The 19708-nt window shown below is 29.8% G+C and overlaps 1 protein-coding gene across 1 annotated transcript in view; it reads left to right on the top strand.

Annotated features, from left to right (window-relative positions):
- The window catches only part of LOC145276722 (dual specificity mitogen-activated protein kinase kinase 1-like), a 128738-nt gene that overhangs the window by 98879 nt on the left and 10151 nt on the right, over positions 1 to 19708 (top strand). The window contains exon 9 of the mRNA XM_080127939.1: positions 17411 to 17472. Within this exon, the coding sequence (XP_079984065.1) occupies positions 17411 to 17472 (62 nt within the window). The remainder of the gene's footprint in view (positions 1 to 17410; positions 17473 to 19708) is intronic.

The raw sequence follows: 19708 nt of genomic DNA, 5'->3' as shown, positions 1-19708 counted from the left end.
GGGAATCCTAAAAATTGCTACTCTGCATTATTTCAAAACATCTTATTGTATTTAATATTAGTTCGACAAAAAAAATATACTAATTTATAATATTTTGAAACCGACACAAAATGCTAAAAAATGTTAGTGGATTTTTTTTGTTTAACGTAGTCGATAGGCGATGTAAATAAATCGTGCATGACAGAAGGGAAATAACTCTGTTAACAATATATAAGGGAGACAATTCCATTTTTACAACGTCACAATGTTTTTATTAGTTACTTTCCTTTTATCTTCCATTAGTGGCCATATTTAAAAAGAAATAAATAAAAAATCCAGCTATATACATGAGTTAAGCATGTTTTTAAAAATAATTGACTTTTTATTGAAATTAAAAATGTAATAGCATGAAATGCGAAATATATTTTTTAGTAGACACTATTTTTTAAAAATTAATTTAATGACGTAATTTAAATTAATTGAATGCATTTTTTCTTTTTTGTTTTATAAATAAGGCAGCCACTTTTTATCTCTCTAATAGTTGGAGAAAAAATGAATTATTTTATGATCCTTCAAAATTTGAAGGGCGTTTAGAAGTATTTAAATTGTCTAAAAAAATAAATAAATAAAATCTGGCTTTAAAATTTTTCAAAAACTTTCAATTATTGGAAGTTTTGGAAGTTATTTACACCCAATAATTGTAAAGAGGTTTAAACGATTAATTTAACATAATTAGTTATTTTATAACAGTATGATTTGATTAGTACTTTAATAACTGAACGCTACCATAACTATAAAAATTAATCGCACAATCTTATTTTATAAAATAATAATCTTATATTAAAAATAAATTAGTATAGTTAAAATTAGAGGACATTTTTAATAGTAGCCAACAAAGAAAAAAAGTGTGGGGGGGGGGGCGAAGTGGGGGGGGATAAATGCTACTAAAAGCAAGATAAGTTACTCTTCTATCTACCTGGATATTTTTTGTTTTATTTTAACTTATTTTAAGATGCACAGCTAGTATCAATTCTGTTAAGTTAGAATAAAAAAGTAAAATGCTTAGCAGACGGTCACACAGTCTAAATAATCACTCAAAAACTGAAAATTAAACAAAATCGCAGCCAATAACTAACCAATCATGCTAAAATGTAATGTTCAATTGAACTGTATATCTTCAGTACTAGTATTTAATGTAATTTTTGAGCAATCAAGACTCCACATGATCATCTGTTAGTTATGTTATTCTAACTTAAGAGTTGATACTAGTTGCTTATTAAAATAATTTTTAAAAAAAACTTATAAATAAGTTAAAAACACACACAAAAAATTATCCAGGTATGTAACTTATCTTGCCTTTGGTGAAAAATTTATTTGTTGTATATGGGTTTTTTTTTCTTTGTTTTCTTGTTTTTCACCCCTTTTCTGTTTTGTTGGCTATTGTTTTAAACAAAAACTTTTGGATAAAGATATGTGTATGGATGTTGATATACATGAGAATTTATGTAAAGGGTTTGAAAAATACAATTAAAATGTTTTAAATACAGGTCATTTATTTCAAGGACGGTTTAAAAGATAGATTTATATAAATTATAGTCTGATAGCATCTTGCCAGGTTTTTATCATCATTGTGTTTCTCTTTGTTGTTCTGGTGTGATTCTTTCTGGTTTAAAAACTGGACATTTTAAAAATAATATTCTACTTCCCTTATTGAATTTCTTTATTTACACTTTTTGTTGGCTTTTGTATCTTGTATACCATTTCCTAACCGTTTCTTTTCGTTTGCTTGTTTTATGTTTTCTTTTTGTTTGCTTTCAAATAAAATAAGTTGTTTATTAATTTATATTGCTTGGTGTAGCCATTTTGATTTCTTGGCATTTCTTTCTGCTTGTGAATTTTCTAATTTCAAAATTATGTGTGTATTTTATAATCCTTTTTTCTTCTCCATGTGGTTTTCTTTGTATATGTGTTTCTTGTTATTGCCATAAAAATATTACTTTGTTTTTTTTTATTTTAATGTAGATTTATAGTTTATTTATTGTTATAATTTATTATTGTATTTTCATTATCACAGTTAGTATTTATGTATTTTTAGTTTTTGAGAACTTTTTTTTGTTTTCCTTTTCCTTTTTGAAAGCGTTCACTCTGAACAAGGGGAAACCATTCAAGAAGTCTTTGAAAGGATTTCTCCAAAAATGTACTGCATAACCTTTTGGTAAAAGCTAAACACAAAATTATTAATTATGTGTGTATTTATTGAATTAAAATAATTTTTTTATGGGGGGGGGGTATAAAAATAATTGTAATTTCGAAATAAATTACAACAGGCATATTTTCCATCTTTTTTTTCTTATTTTGAAGAATTCCAAAGGGAGACAATTCAAAAAGTTGCTAAATTTTTGCATAACGTAAGAGTAAAACAAACATTTTCAATTAACGATAAAACAAAATAATTATTTACAGAATTAAAATAAAATTTTGTTAGCTTTTATAGAATAATTAGAATTTCGAAATAAATTAAAATATTTTGTATTTTTTTTTCTGAAATGAATGAAAATGATTATTTGAACCTAAATGACTTTTTAAAAAATAATTTGTAAATATTAAAATGAAAGTTTTTAAGTTTTCTAAAATAATGAGAATATCTGTAAATAACAAATTGAAGCATAAAACATTTTTAACAAAATGATTGGATTCGGCAATGCATAACTTAAAAAGAGTGAATATGCATAAAACAAATAAAATCACAAACTATCACCATCTTAATTATTAGCCAACTAGTGTACACCTTGTCAAATATTATATAAATAAATATATCATAGAATTACGCAAATAATTTTTTCATGTATAAATTATCATTTCTGATAAGCTAAGGAAAAAAAAAACATCCACCATTGGCTTTTTATTTAGTGAAAGTTTTCTGTTAACATTCATGTAAGATGGTAGGGGGTTGTCTGATGTGCTATTTGCTTTTTTGCTCCTCCTCAACATTTAAAATGGTTTCATTAGGGGTGGGAAGGTGTCTAAAAATAAGTGTTTTTTTACTCACTAACTTTTGTGTGATGGAATATATATATATATACACACACACATACATTGATCTTTATTATAGATTGGAGTATTATATCAAGCCATTTTGTATGGCATGAATTTATGATTTAAAAAATGGTTGGGTTGTTTTTATTTTGTTTGTTTTACTCAAATATTTTGTCTTCAATTAAATTATTTTGACTTTTGTAAATAATAGTTGAATAGTTTCATCATTTTTAATTGCTATTCATAATTTATTACCATTATGGTAATTATTTCACAATTCTAAACGCTTATTCCTTCTGTCCATTATTATTATGGTGCCACCAGATCAGGCTGTCTGAAGATACTGGCTCTCTGACTTAAAATCCACCAAACATTGATGCTATTTTTCTTTTCCTTTTTCTTTGTGAACTCAATCATGTTCTGGAAAATCGAAAAACAACAATTTATCTCTACAAAACAACCAAACCAAACACCATGATAAATATTTGAAGCAAAAAAACTTTTTTTTTTTTTTAATTGCTGGATTCATCATTAAATAACTTGAAAAGGGTTGATATGCCATAAAACAACCAAACCTACCTCCATTATTATCACTCACTCACTCTGCCTTTATCTGTGATCGCTCGTGAAAACAAGTGGTGTTCCTTGGGGTTTCAGTTACAAATCTTCCCAGAAGTTCAGTACTGTCAGATTCTTTTGCTCAGTATTTCAAATCTGTGTTTTCATAACTTTGTCATTGAGTTCTTGCTGGAATTTGGTATATAACAAGTCACTTCAATACTCTCTCTGCCCTTCCAGTGATAGTATGTGTATGGTGCTCTTTTTCCCCAGTTTTTCCGTCCTCTCAGACCCTTCATAACATTTTGTGTGGCACACAGATGTTAGTACCACTGTGTCTTTTTTCTTCCCTCTTTTTAAAAAATGGATATCATTACATTTCATTTTCTATGTGAAAGAAATATCAGCTTAGTGTTAAGTCAGCTTTTTACATAAAAACTTATTTTTTTTATTTTACTCAAGTTTTGGTTATAGTCAGCTAAAGTACTTCCTAATTTTCTGCTGAATGCTACCCGGAAGTTGTGACAAGGCAAATCAGTTCCTTCATTTTTATTGTTCTTCAGTATTTCTATTGTGAAGCGATTTACTGAAATAAAATAGAAAAGGATATTATTGAAAAGCATACAATAAAAATTAACAAAATTTACAGATAAAAATAATACAATTAGTCTTTATTTGCACTTTTAAAAACTAAATTAATAAGTTTTTATTTTATTTGAAATTTTATAAGAAATATATATTTATGAAATTATAAAAATAAGTTTTTTTTATTTTAATTTGAATTTATATAATATATATTTGTTTATGTAAGTATATAAATAAAATCATTGAAATAAAAATAACAAAATTTCAAACTTCATAAAAAAAAAAATACCTATCCAATACATTATAAAAGTGAAGGAACTGATTTGCCTTGTCACCACTTCCGGTACTGCTCTACAGAAAATTAGAAAGTATGTTTTGTTATTTTTTTTTTAATTATTTAATTTTTATTTTATTCGATAGATAGCATTTCTATCTTTCATTGTTGTATGGACGTTGGAGAGGTGCTCGCTGTGTTTTGCACATTTATTTCATTTTGCACCCGGGCTGATTTGTGCAGATTTTTACAAATATATTTATAGGATTTAATTTTTTATCTTGCATGTTTTGTTTTGTTTTTTTTAATTTATTTTTTCAACACTTCACATAAATTTTATTGAATAGCATGGTTTTTGTGTGCTTTTGCATAAGTAATCATTGATGCAAGGGAAATAACTTAGTTTGAGTTTTTTTTTGTTTTTTTTCAGAAGAGAATTTGGGACACTGAAACTAATACATATTAGGAATTGTATTTTTTTTATTAATGCTATAAACTTTCTTACATAAGTCATTGTAGTTTTCTTTATAAAAATTCCAATTCCTTTTTCCATTTCCAGTTTTTTTAATGATGCAGACCATAACATTTTAATAAAAAGTCCAATTCCTCTAGGTTGCATTGGTTTCAGCGTCCCAATTTCTCTTTTGAAAAATGATGAATCTTTTGGTTCAACTGAGTTATTTCCCTTGCATTAGTGACCACTTATGCAAAAGCACTAAATTTTGTGTTTATTAGATTTGCTGCTGATCATTCTTTCTGAAAAATTTTAAAGACTTTCAAGAGTTAAAGTGTAAATATAGCTTGTATTTGATTGAAGACTTTTTTTTTTTTCTGTTAATGGTATGCATATTTCATGAGTCTCACGGAAAATGACTTTGTTGAAATCCTCAAAAATAAAATCCCAGACAATATCCTGCGTTTTGGAAAGAAAAATAATTTCATTTACTTTAGATTTTATGATAATGATGACTTGTGAAAGTCTTTTAGAATTTTGTAAAGAACCGTCAGCAGATCCAATAAACACAGAATGCATATCTTATTTAATGTTTAAAAGAAGGAATGCTACCTAACTTCACACACATATATATGAAAATTGCTGTAGACAAAGCATGAAACTACTTAATGTAAAGGGCTAAAAAAAAAAAAATACTATTTAAAAATCCAGCCAATGCTAAGTTTTATCTAGATAGGTTCTTATTTGGAAAACAGCAATTCTTCCTCTATTGTCAGAAACCTTGCTCATGGAATGTGAAGACTAAAGGACAGAATAAGTGACTCTATCCTATCTTTCCCTTTTCTTTTCTCTTATAAGCGAAGTGCATTATGAGGCTGCTGAAAAGAAAAAAACCAAGGTCAACTTTCTACTCTTTGTGTGTGTGTGTGTGTGTGTGAATCAACCTTTTGGCTGACTCAGAGAAAAAAAAAAACAAACCTGAATTTGATATCAAATTTGAATGCTGTCTGTTTCTGTTTGCAAAATCCAAGCACTTTGAGTTTGTTATTGAATTTATTGTAAAAAAAAAAAAAAAAACTCAACAGAACTTATCATTTTTTTTTTATTTATTTATTTAAGGAAGATTTTCTTTTATTTCTGGATCTTTGGATAATATAAAGAAATATTTCCAGTTCCTAAATAGTTTTAAAAAAAATTATGATAATCATTGCCTTTTTCTATGAAATTAGTTTTGACTTTCCACTAATCTTTAACACTTGCATTTTTGTTACTTTTATTTCGTGAATCTTCTGCTAAAAGTAATAGATGACGAAAACTATAAAACCACACAAAATATTTTTTCCATTTCGTTTTCTGATATATGCACACTTTTCATTGATGCATGAACGCTTTTGTGGGAGGACAAAAGACGTAAACAAGAGCTAGTGTTATGAGAAGTGGTAAGAGGATTGGAATGATGTAAGTAAAATGAGAGTATGTCTATTATGACATGAGTTTTGAAAATTATTTATTATTTATTTATTTTTTTTTTTGAATTGCCAAATATTTATGAAACTGATGTTATAGTTCTCTCTCTCTCTTTCCCTTCCTGTCTCTCTCTTTCCTTTCCTTCCTCTTTCCCTTCCTTCCTTCTCAATCTTTCTTACCCTCTTTCTTTCTTTCCGTCTCCTCTTCTCCTTCTGTTTCTCTTTCCCTCTTGTTTTTTCTCCCTTTCCCTTCCTTCCCTTCTCTTTCTTCCTCTCTCTTTTTCTTCCTCTTTTTCTTCCTCTGTCTTTCCCTTTCTTCCTCTCTCTTTCCCACTCTTTTCCTCTTTCCCACTCTTTTCCTCTTTCCCCCTCTTCCCTCAACTATTTACATCATTCACCTCCTTTCACTACTGATCATTATCACTTTAGTTTTAATCCACACAATCTAGACCATGTGTGCAGTGACAAGCAAGATGACATGATCATCAAAGTTTAATTGCTAAATAGATTGTCTGATTCAAAATGTCAGATGTTTATTATTCCCTCAGATGCTCTCGACTTTGAATTGGGTGATGATGATGCTACTCTTATTAACCATAAAAAATAATTACTTGACTGAGGTTGTTGCATGAAAAACATTTTGATGACTGTTTCTTTTTCTTTCTTTCTTGTGTGCATGCGTTTTGTCTGAGCATGGATTTCTTTTGTCTTGATCAGGTTTTAATAATTGAGTTTATTTCTTTTTATTCATGATATAATTATCTCCTATTTTTATTTTTGTGTCTTTTTTTTGTTCTGTTTTTTGGCAAAAAAATTACTTTTTTGTTTTCTTTTTTTTAGAAATTACCTTACATTTAAAGAAAAAATAATTTCTATCCATGTAAAAAAAAAATAAATATATATATAATTCTCACCTTCCTTCACTTACCATCTTAATCATATATATATATATATATATATGTTTTGTGGTTCAATTTTAAATTCCGGAAAAATAACATATAGAGACATGTTTTTTCAATATTTAAAATTGAACCACGAAACTTATATATTGCTCTATTCTTAAATATTGAGCTTTTCCTTTTTGGCAAGGATCTCCTTGAAAGTATTACTTCAAGTAATATCTATCAGGATTTTTCATCTGAATTTCTATCAGTGTCTTATCTCGCTTATATATAACACATTTAAACATCTCATTTCATTAGTTGTATTCTGTTTTCTCCTGTTGTCATCACCTACGATACACACACATACCTCTCAATACACTTAAGGGCGATGAAAGAACAAAAGATTTTCTTTTAGAAAAAAAATGTTTTAAGACATTTTTTATTCCTACATGTCAACAAAAAGAGAAAGAATATAAACATTTATATATTTTTTATATTCACACACACACACACACACACATGTATATGTCCTACACAGATTGTTTTGCTGCATCACAGCTCTTCAGTATGTCTAGAATAACACACACACACACAGACACATTCCTTCATTATTTTCATCTTCACTCACTTTTCCTCCTCAACTTCTTTGTCCATTTCCTGTTTTTTCTCTCCACACACGTCTTGTTTGTTTTAAATTATAAATTCATGTGATTGTTTATGTTTACATGATTATTTAATTTTTTTTTTCTTATTTTTCAATTGATTGGCTTGATTTGAATAAATTAAACAAATTGACAAAAAAAAGAAAATTTTCTTTTTAAATATGATCCACATGCAAAACGGATTTCGATTTTTGAATCCATTTTGTGAACATTCAGAACTGAAAAAACAGTTTTCCTCATTTAAGCACAATGTTCACTTTTCCTGCCATTATATTTATATCTTGTTCATTATTATGGTGTTACCACAAGAAGATACTGATTTCTTGACCTAAAATGTACCAAATATTGATACATTTTGTTTTTTATAATTAAACTAGCCTGGGTGCCCAAGCGTTTGGAGGTATGTATTGAGCAAAAAAAAAAAAAAAAAAAAGTGGTAGTAGGCAGGCAGGCTCGAACCCGTACCGCGAAGGAGGAAATGAACATTAAAAAAAAAAAAAAAAAAAAAAAAAAAAAAAAGTGACATCTTTGCTGTTGCGCCCATCACCAAACCGGAAGTGACGAATGTTTAAATTAAGGCTAGTCAATCAAAAAGAGGGGGTGACTTTCGAAAAATATCTACGAAAAAAGCAACTCCTCATCCCTGTAGAAAAGTGCCCAGTTGAGGATGAAGGAATTAATGTTTTTAGCCAATTTTTATTTTGGTAGATATTTGTCATCCGAAGGGTCGCGCTTCAAAACGATACCAATTTCATGAAAATCTGTCGCCTCTGTTGAAAGTTTTAGGCAAACATACAAATATACATACATTTAAACAGACAGGTGAGATTTATATTATAGAAGATGGTGCCATGAGCAGCTTTCATAAAATATAATTAAGAACTTTAACCATTAGACCACATAGTTTACTTAAAAAAAATATGAATTCTTACAAATTATTATATTTTTTCTTGTTAAAAAAAAATAAAACTTTTTATTAGTTTCGTTTTTACATTTACTTTTATTTTTAAATCACCTTTTTTTATATCCTCTTCAGTACTGACAGATTTCCAATTCTTGCTTTGTGATAGTCATCTAATATTCATCCATATGAATATACGTAGGTAATCTTCTATCGCTGTAGATAATGGCATGCACCTTGGTGTCTCAGTGGATTGTCTTTGGACATCTTCAAGTGTGGCTCTGGAGCCCTATTTGGGAATGGCAGTCTCTGCCGCATGGACACAGGAAGGATGATGGTGTGCTAAGGTCTGCTGCCTTTTGGTGCTACTTTTTGCGTCGATTGTCCTCCACCATCAGGTTTCTGTTGTCCTCTCCCCACTCCCTGCCATACATCACCTCACCAGGCACCATGGTTGCCTGTCAGCCATTCCCGGCTGTCAGTTACAGGTTATATTTGCATATGTCCTTGTAGTGGAGAGCTGGATGATCTCTGAGGTGTTGTTTTGTTGTCAACTCACCATACAAGACATCCTTGGAAAAACGGCCATTATCCATCTGATGGACATGGCCCAACCAGCAAAGCCTGCGCTGACAGGAGGAGGTGTATACTGAGGTACCCAGCATGTCAGTGTTGGTGACTTTGTCCTTCCATGTAATGCTCAGGATATGAGGCAGGCAGTGAAGATAAAAGCTCTCCAGACAGTTTTTCTGGCATGTGCATATATGGTTGTATCGATTGGTTTCCTAGATGTAAATCAAATGAAACTCGCATGATTATTAAAGAGTCCTCAATGCAGAACAGAGCTGGTATACAGTTTGTTTATTATACAAATATTATTGGCTACATATGTGCATACATGTTTCAGTGGAATATTAATTCAAGGATAACACTTCATCAGACCAAGAAGAATCGATATTGATTTTCCTTTTTGGTCTAATGAAGTGTTATCCTTGAATTGGGATTCCACTGAAACATGTATGCACATATGTAGCCAATAATATTTGTATAATAAACAAACTATATATATATATTACAAATAGTCAAACTTTCAAGGGTTAATTTCATTACATGTTAATTTTTAGTATGTATAAATAAATAGTAGGAAATTTAACTTCTAGTAACCATGTTTTATACAGTTTTAAAATCCAGTTCTTAACTAACCATTTCATGATGACTTAGACAACCATAATTTTTGTTTTGATCAAAGCAATCAACTAATGTTCAAAAGATAAACATTTTTACTGAAGTCTCACATTTGTGCTGCAATTTTTCTTTCATATTAAATTTAAAATCATCAACTTGTTCTCTCCAAACGGTTACCATATTACAAAAGAAAGTTATTTTTCTTTTTTTTTCTTTTGATATTTTCTGTTTATATTTTACGTATCACATCTGAAAAATATATTTCTAATTTACGTGACTGAAAGATGTAGTTAATTAATTCCTATTTCAATCACATAAATTATTTAGAGTTGAAAGAAGACAAACTCCAGCCAAATTATTTTGTTGACTTAATAACAAAGAGGTATGCTCATAAACAAAGATCAAAGCAAGTTCAAAACACAACTTTCTCTCAAGCAAAAATTCTGTCGCCTTTGAACTCTCAACAGTGACTAAATCGGCATAACTGCCCTCACCTCATAGCTGAATGGTTTTAGGTTCGCGTTCCAGTGTTTCCTCATGTCGGGCACATGCTAACCGTGGCCGATTATTTCTCTGTCTTTCCGCACCGTTACCACGACACCCACTTTAATAACAAAGCAAATTAAATATTTGTTTGCTTTCAGAAACTGCTGGTGACTTTTTGCAGTAGTTTAATTAATTGTGGAGGTAATTACTCCCATCTATTGGGTTCTCAGGTTGTTGATAGGGAAATGACCTTCAGATATGGATGTTCCCGTTTATTTGCCTCCTCATGAGGGCAAAGTTCGACACAAGGTCAGTTTTAAATGTGTGGAAATTCCAGCTCCCCAAAAAGTGTCACTCTGGATTAGAACAAAATCAAAAATTGCTTCCATTTAAGAGTTAAGCATTCAACCATCGAGGACAGAACAGACTAAATGTGGAATCGGAACAGATACTATACCTTGGTATTTATTTGCTTCCCCACGAGAGTAAAATGTGACACAGTTATTTTTAATGTGGAGGAAAACGAATTTCCCAAAAAGGGGCACTCTCCTACGTTGACTAAGAACAAATTAACTTGAGTGTAGCATCAGGACAGATACTACACTTTGATCCAGGGCAAAAGGTTAAGGACATAAATTAACTGTGAATATAGCGATTAAGCAGTGCCGAACAACAATCACAGGTTACCCTTTGGCAAGGCATAGCACCCGTCAGCAACTCTATCTAGGTTAGTTGTAAATGTAATGGTAACAGATTGTTGGCTATGAATACATGCAGGCAAACATTATACTTGGATACATTTAACATGCAAAGGTTCTGTTTTGTATAGACAATGGAATGGATCAAATTACTCATCTCTCTATATATATATACATATATATATATATACATATATATATATATATATATATATATATAATTTTATTTTTTATATTCGAAAGCTTAGGTAATCATAAAAAATCAAAAATTATTGGAAACCTTTCCTAGAATCCAAAGTTCAAACTCCTTAGCTTAACTTCCACAGAAGACATGGAGTAGATAAATAAAATATACTATCAAGTTTATTGCAAGGAAGGTGGGCTCCCTCTACTGCACTAGAAAAATTTTCACACCTGCCAGTATCCTATATCTCTTATAAATCCACTATTTACCTATGTTTGTAGTATTGTTGCCACATCTGGGCTGGTGCACCAACAACTCGTCCCTCTGCCTTGGATTGGGTGCAAAAAAGTTGTTAACCCTAATAGGTCCCGCACTATCTACTGAGCTCCAGCCACTGCCCCATTGCTGCAATGTTGCACAGAATATGCTTTAACAAGCTTATTGCACTTGTGCCCCAAGCAACCAGACTCTTAGCAAAATCACACCTCTTCATTGTAAAGGTTCCCATATGCCAGAAAATTTTTCTCTATAGCTTTTCTTCTCAGACTGGCTGCCTGTGGAATTCCCTCCCTGCTTCTCCAACTGTACTAGCATGCAGATAATTTAAATGTAATGTGAACAAACAACTTGCTGCACAATACTCCCCCCTCCCCTTTAAATTTGACCCCTAATAATGGTAGCTTTTTACATCTTGTTAGCAGTATGCCGTCTTTGGGGGTGAACAAAAATATATATATTTTGGAAAGATGTTTCAGTTCGGCACATATTAAACTTTCGATATTGTCATTTTTTTTTCTTCAGAATTGAGAAAGCTACTTTGATTTATGGAAAGAATGCTAAAAAAACAGAAACAAACGATTAAGAAGTTTCAGTAACTTTCATCAGTGTAAATATTTTCTGGCTGCAAACATAATTTTTTTTTTTTTTTTTTTTTTTTTTTTTTTTTTTGCAAATGGAAAACAAAGTCCCAAATTGACACGAGTTAATTGATTGATTACCTCCCCTGAAAATTGCTTATCCAACCATTTGAAATTTTGATTTATTACTTGTAATATTCGGTTCTTGTCCAGAATTCACCCTATATATAAAAAAAAAAATAAAAATAAAAAAAACAAACCCATAAAAACACGAAAATATCATATTTCAAAAATAACGTAAATTGATCAAGTAATTTTATTTTAAAACAAGACAATCAGATTTCATGAGTAACTCAAGAGATTGTCTTGCCTGCCATTTTGAAAAAAAATCTCAAGAAACAAAAAGGATAACTCAACATAATTCAAATATGCAAGATTTTTGTTGTAATGCTTATGAATCCCCATTAATCACTTGAAAATGATTTCCTTTATGAAAATGAAGTTACATGATCAATTTATGTGACCTTTTTTTTTTTTTTTTAAATATGATATTTTTCATTTGTCACCGGTGTGTGTTTTTATATAATGTCTCCTGCAGATTTTTTCTGGTTTTTAATATAGGTGGAATTCTGGGCAAGAACCTAATATTCTTATGAATAGATAAAAAATGATTTCATAAAAGAGTCTACTTTTTTTTTTTTTTCTTTCTTACATTATGGTAACATGTACTTGAGTTTAAGCTTTCAAAATATTTTAACTTTAAAGAACATACAAATAGTTAAACCAATTGCGATTAAGCTTAGTTACTGCCGTCACAATATTTTGTTCGATTTACCTTCAATGTTGAAACATAATTATAAGTCAAATGAGTACATAGTTTGATTGCTTAGAAAAAAAAATGTTTGATATAAGTAATTTTGGACATAATTTTTATGGGTAAAATTTCAAACAAATGCATTTCAGGTAAAAACACTATCATGTACTCATGTGCCATGTGGAAATTAGTATGAATTCCAAAAATTATGAAAAATCATCCAGTAGATGATGTGGAAGATTTTTTTTTTTTTTTCACAAAAAGTCACAGAAACTAGTGGTCAGACTTTTTTTTTTTTTTTTTTTTTTTTTGCGATCGCGTATTTCAAGGACAGTAAGGGAGATAAGTCAGTTTGTCATACAGAAGTTGTAGCACAATTCGTCCACATTATAATAAAACTCATGCAATACAATAAAATTCGATAATTCAATAAATGCTATTTTTGTAATTATTTTTCTACTGGATTATTTTTCATAAATTTTTGACATGATACGTAAGTATGTAATCATGTTTTTTTTGGGGGGGGGGGCTTACTTGAAATGCATTTGTTTGAAATTTCATTATACTGCACAAGCACCTTTTTATGTTTATTTATATTTATGTAATAATCTGTTTAATGAAACGGTTATCTCCCTTAGAATGGAATTAATATTCACTGTGGCCTCAGCAAGATGTAAATTAAGGTCGGCCATCTTGGATCTGAACCCTAAATATTTGTTGACAATAATTTTACTAATCATGATTAGGAAAATTAAATGAAATCTACATTCTTTTGGCTTCAGAATTTGAAATTTATTTTTGGTAAATGTTACTGCTGGCAACAAGTAAAAGATCTTAAAGGAAATATGGTTGACAAATTAGTCCAAAACATACTTAAGTTCTTATAAAGACATAAATAAAAATCACATTCCAAATAAAAACTTTGATGTACTTATATATCAAACAAAAATAAGTATCCTCACCAAAAATTATAAAAAATTATTGGGTAGCAAATTTAATTAAAAGTAAAAAATCAATTTTATTGAAATTTATTAATTTTATTATTTTGCATGAGTCATACATTGCTGTGAAGAGTTGCATAAAAATGGGACGTAATTCTCTTAAAAGATTGTACTTCCAAATACTATGAAACCTGCCCTTCTCTTACTACATTTTAAGATTGGCTTTTGAAATAACATTTCAAAACTGAACTTGCACATTTCACATGTGCCAAAATGAAGTAAGCTTCTATAAAACAAAACTCATTTATATTCACTTTTAGAGAAATATTAACGTTTGCCAAAATGGACTGACTTATTTCCCTTGTCTTTAGATAACTCTTTAAAATTACTTAATACAATAAAATTGACTTTTACTTTTAATTAAATTTTGACTTTTACTTTTAATTAAATTTATACTTTTACTTTTAATTAAATTTATACTTAAATGTTTTTCATAATTTTCATTGAGGATACCTACTTTTGCCTGACATAAGGATATCAAACAGTTTTTATTTGAAATGCGATTTTCTTGTATTTATCTGTATAAGCACCTGAAATTTATTTTAGTTTATCTACTCACGTGTGACAGATTTACATTTAAAAACTGTTTAATATTGTTGCAGACTGTCTTATTAAGTGTTCTTATTTGAAGAGGACTGATGTAATATATTGTTGTTGTTTGTCTTAGAGTCTTAGAGGTTCATGTTGTGTGCAGATATATCGCGTATATATCAAGAGAGAGACAGTTCTGTATATATAATAGTGTACATGTTAATATAGGAGAACCAAGCCTGTAATTTAATGAGAGGAGATTTATGAATATCTTGATAGATAGACAGAGATAGTGCGTTTGGCATTTACGTTTAACAGTTCTGTGAATGGGAGTGTTTCTATAACATTGATACATATATTTCTTACCTATTTTTGAGATGATGATTTTCACAAGTTTTTATAATATAAATGGACAATACCTTTTCTGTTGAAAACATAACACGAAGACGCAGATACAGAAAGATGATGATTCCGTTTATTATTCGACCGGTCGGAAATGATTGCTTCACTTCAGGGATTCAAAGTTGTTTATGTGGTTACCTCTAAACCTCTTGCTTCCCAGAGGGTGCCCTGACTCTAACCGTGAATCGGTCTGAACCTCTCTGCTTCTCTTATCTGACTGATCTGATTCTCTTCTTCTCTGACTTCGAACCCTTTCCTATATTGAGAAATCATTCCTGCCATGACGTCACAGCAACATGACCATAATTCACATGTATCAAACATGTGCGATTTGCACGTTTTTGAAACCATTTCTGACGACCAGGAAATTTCCCATTCTCTTTGTTTTACAAAGGAATTTAACCTACTTGTTAATTCTCTAACCAATATTTTTATCATGCATTCTTTCTAAGAATGTGAATAGATTTTCCAGCCAAATTTTATTTATAAAATATTTTAAAAGAATTAACAATTTAACTAGACATTCCATTTAAAACCTATTGTTCTTTAAACTTATCTACAGGATTCGATTCCCGTTTTATCTGATATCATTTTCATTTAATTAATTCTCTTTTTTTTTTACTTACATGAAAAGGGGACATCCCTTATCATGTAACAATATTTAATAGAAAATATAAGCTTGAAGTTACCATTATGATTGGTCAGCGATAGGTAATCATCCAATAATCATGTTATTTCTTCCGAGAGTAGGATTAGAACTGAATCAGAAGGAATTGTCAGAAAAAATGGTTTATTAAAAAAAAAAAAAAGTCTTCTGCATTTAAATTCAATCAACCGATTTAAAAAAAAAAAAAAAAAAAAAAAAAAATTGAAAATGTATTTTTTGATAAGACCTGGATCCATATTTGTTTCCATAAAGTTAGATATGTTAAGGATTCACTCCTAAACTAATTAACTGATTATTATGCATCTTGGAACACATCTCTTAAGAGTAAGGGTTTTTAATGTGGGTTATATTTAGTTTTATGCAAAGAGGAGGAAGAATTCATATTAGACATCAATTAGTAAATATTCCCTAAATTTCTGTTTCTTTGGAGTATTTTAAACGGTTTTTAGGGATCATAATATGGGCACAATCTCTTATTTTAATATTCAGATATATTACATTTTAAGAGGTTAATGTAGTTTGCTTGAAGCATTGTTTTGTTTGTATATAAAGGGAATTTAAATTCATAGAAAGCAATGCAATGCAGACGTGTAACAGATTGACACAAACTGAAGCAAATGTTTGACATTCAAATGTGTAGTGGCTATTGTCAAATGAGCAAATTTCACAGAAATTGGAAATTATTTTTTTGTTTTAAATCTATTATTTAAACTTAATAATATAGAGCTTGTTTTGATACTCAATGTTATTTTATTTTTAATATTTTCTCTTCTTTTGTATTTATAATTCTCATTTGTTTCAATTTGAAAATTTATTTTCTGCGATCTGATTAAAATGGCCAATATTTAAATTTGAACAACTTTGTCGATAGGCAAAGGGAGATAATTATTATAGTGATTAATATAAACTAGCATGACCTGTGGAAATTCCATGGAATGAGAAATATATTTAATCAAATGTTTTGATAAAGCTAATATTTTTCTGGAAAGTGCAAAAAATTAGTTTTTTGGACAGAAAAACCAATAACACACAGCAAATATGAGTTTAACATTTCTATGAAAATATTGTCCTTTGTATTTTAAATATAGAACTGACCTGAGATAAATTAATAAGTACTAATAAATGCTGAAAAAGTAATATTGTGCTACATAGGTCAATACAAATAATAAAAATCATATTGTAAGACACAATTTTTAGTTTACTCCTTCAGTCCAGCACTTCTGGGCACACAATGTTTTTTTTTACATAATGTTTTACTGATGTCTTTCTTCAGTGAAGAATCACTGTATGTTGAAATTACAAGTTCCTTTCTCACATTACAACAATGATCATATATCATTATGATATTTGTAAACAAGGCTACATGAAAAGGGAGGTCACTCTCATATTCTTGTCCAAAGTTGCCAAGATAACCTTTTTAAAGCAAAATTTCATTAATTTTGGCCTTTTTTGAAGCAGTTTGGCATTCAAAAATTGTATTTGGCCTTTTTCAAAGCGTGGCATATGGACTAAGGAAGGGACAAGCAGAATATTATATAGATATGTCTGCATGTATACACACAAGTTAGATTTTCATTAAATTTGAGCCATAGTTCTTCTAAAAATCATTATCTTGCGTGTTTATTAGCAATAAAATCTAATTTTGTGACAATTTTGGAAGCTGATTTAACCAATACTAACTTGATTGAATGTTTTGAAAAGTCTTTTTTTGTTTAGGACTATTTTCCCATTCATATTTGAAAATGTCACCAATTTTAAAAATTTCCTTTTTCTTATTTTTTTTCAGCCTCCACCCTCATTACCTAAAGGAAAATTTACGCCAGAATTTGTTGATTTCGTAGACCGATGGTGAGTATTTATAAACCTTTTTTTTTTTGAGTATTTTAAAAACAAAATATTCAAATTAAAAAAAAAAAAAATTATTTCCATGTATAACAAAGTTTTGGTCAATGAGACCTTCCTCATGATATCATATGCTTGGTAATATGGGGTAATTTATGAATAATCTTTCGGAGCTGTCTAATATTTCATCTAATATTTCTCTATGCTAATATATCTAATTCAGTCTATTAGATTTGAGAACATGAAATTTAGTAAATTCAACATGTGTATATCTGTGTATATCTTTATATACTATTCCATTGTCTTAAATGGCAGGCTTAGATCTGATGACCTCAGAGGAAGATTAAATCTAGACAGTATAGTAACAGGGTTCGTACAGACTTGAAAAGGCTTTATTTCTATTATTACCTTGAAAATTTCTTGAAAAGGCCTTGAAAATCGTATTTATGTTCAGTAAAAATTTGTGCTGAAATATTAAAAATAAAATCAAAATAAATATTAAAAATAAAATCAAAATAAATATTAAAAATAAAATCAAAATAAATATTAAAAATAAAATCAAAATAAATATGATTAAATTATTTTTTTGAGTATCAATAAAATGTACCATTAAAAATATCTTTTTTAATATTGAAACTAGAATCAAAATTATGTCGGGGTCACCAATGATGCATACATTGTTACTATTTGTAGGGTTCGATATTATCATCTCTCATCTCCGTCGTCTTTCAGGACACTTCACCACCAAATCTACACGATTTCTCCAGTTCTCACAATCTTGCGTGACAGTTTGCAGGTCCTGAACACGTTCTAATCCTGTGTCTTGTAGCAGGTTGTCAATGTAGGTCATTCTTCTTCTACCACAGTTTGAGTGTCCATCTGTTGGTATACAGAGAACTAACTTGTTGGCTTCCTCTTCACTGTGTCTCATGCAGTGACCGGCTATTCTCATCCTTCTCTGCTGTACTAGTGGTAGGTCACCATAAAACTTAGTTTGCTCAATACATCATGGCTCCTTCATGATGTATTGAGGTCCATTCTGAGCATCCGTGTGTAACAGCCATCCAGTCCTTTCTTCAGTTCATTTGTAAGAGTCCATTCGGTATTAATATTGTAGCATAAATGTTTACCATTAGGAGCATAGGCTGTTAGCCGGTTTGTGGAAGGTTGGTAAGCATGTTGAGAAGAGAGATATTTGTCAATCTTATATACGCCAGATACACATGTTCGTACAACTCTGAATAAAAGAGAACGACAACATTAAGAGAAATATTTAACGGAGAACATTAAAACCGAGTTACAATAACAATACAAATACGATGTTTTATTTAATTTGAAATATGTAAAAACAATAAGAGTGTTATGTACATGCGTGTGTGTGGGTGTATATGCATAAGCATACCTTTTACCTTGTAATGCTTGTGGTATGTTTGTTGTGTTCATTGTGTATGCGTGTCTAGTGTTCACAAGAGTTTGTTAGTGTATACATTGTGTCATCTTACCTTAAAATGAAAGTGCACCTTTCGAGGTGTACGGAGAAATGTGTCTGCCTACATGGACAGTTCAGATGAAAACAAGGAAGAGATGGGTAGAGACGGAAATGGATAGAGAAGAATGCACAACAGGAAATAGAAGTACTGCCTGTTGGATAGATCTAAAGCTAAGACAAGGGCTAATAACCGGTGCGTATTGAGTAACGTTTATGTTCATGTGTGCACGAAATACCTATTAGCACATCGATTCGAAAAGCATATGCATTTATCTGAAACTGCATTGTATTATTATTATGGATACAAGAGTTACATCCTTTTATCACAAAACTACCTTGATTAAAATTTGTCTATTTTTGTTCGCATTTAATTTTTTTAGGGCGGGAGCACTAGGAGGGTGAACTAGTGGCAGTCACCATAAATAAAATTAATCCTCCCCTCTCTAAAAAAAAATACTTTCCTTGCACGGACGAGACTCTCCAATGATGACCCCCCTCCCTTCCAAAAAAAAAAAAAAAAATTGTGATATTAAAAATTAGGCCTGCCGGGCAAAAAAAAAAAAAAAAAAATTGACCAAGACGGCAGCCATCTTGGTTGGAAATTAAAAGTTGTAAAGAAAGTTAATATTTGAGATGAAAGAAAAAGCATTTAAAACTACCTAAAAAAAACAAAAATAGTGCAAGCAGATTGCAAAGTAACTTTTATTGGCTTTGGTAACATTTATTTGTCGTATATTTCATTTTTTACCATTT

The sequence above is a fragment of the Euprymna scolopes genome, chromosome 5, assembly GCF_053919585.1.
Source record: "Euprymna scolopes isolate OS-2025 chromosome 5, ASM5391958v1, whole genome shotgun sequence".
Lineage (NCBI taxonomy): Eukaryota > Metazoa > Mollusca > Cephalopoda > Sepiida > Sepiolidae > Euprymna > Euprymna scolopes.
The sequence above is the reverse complement of the archived record's forward strand: the minus strand, read 5'-3'. Positions and strand labels throughout refer to the sequence as shown.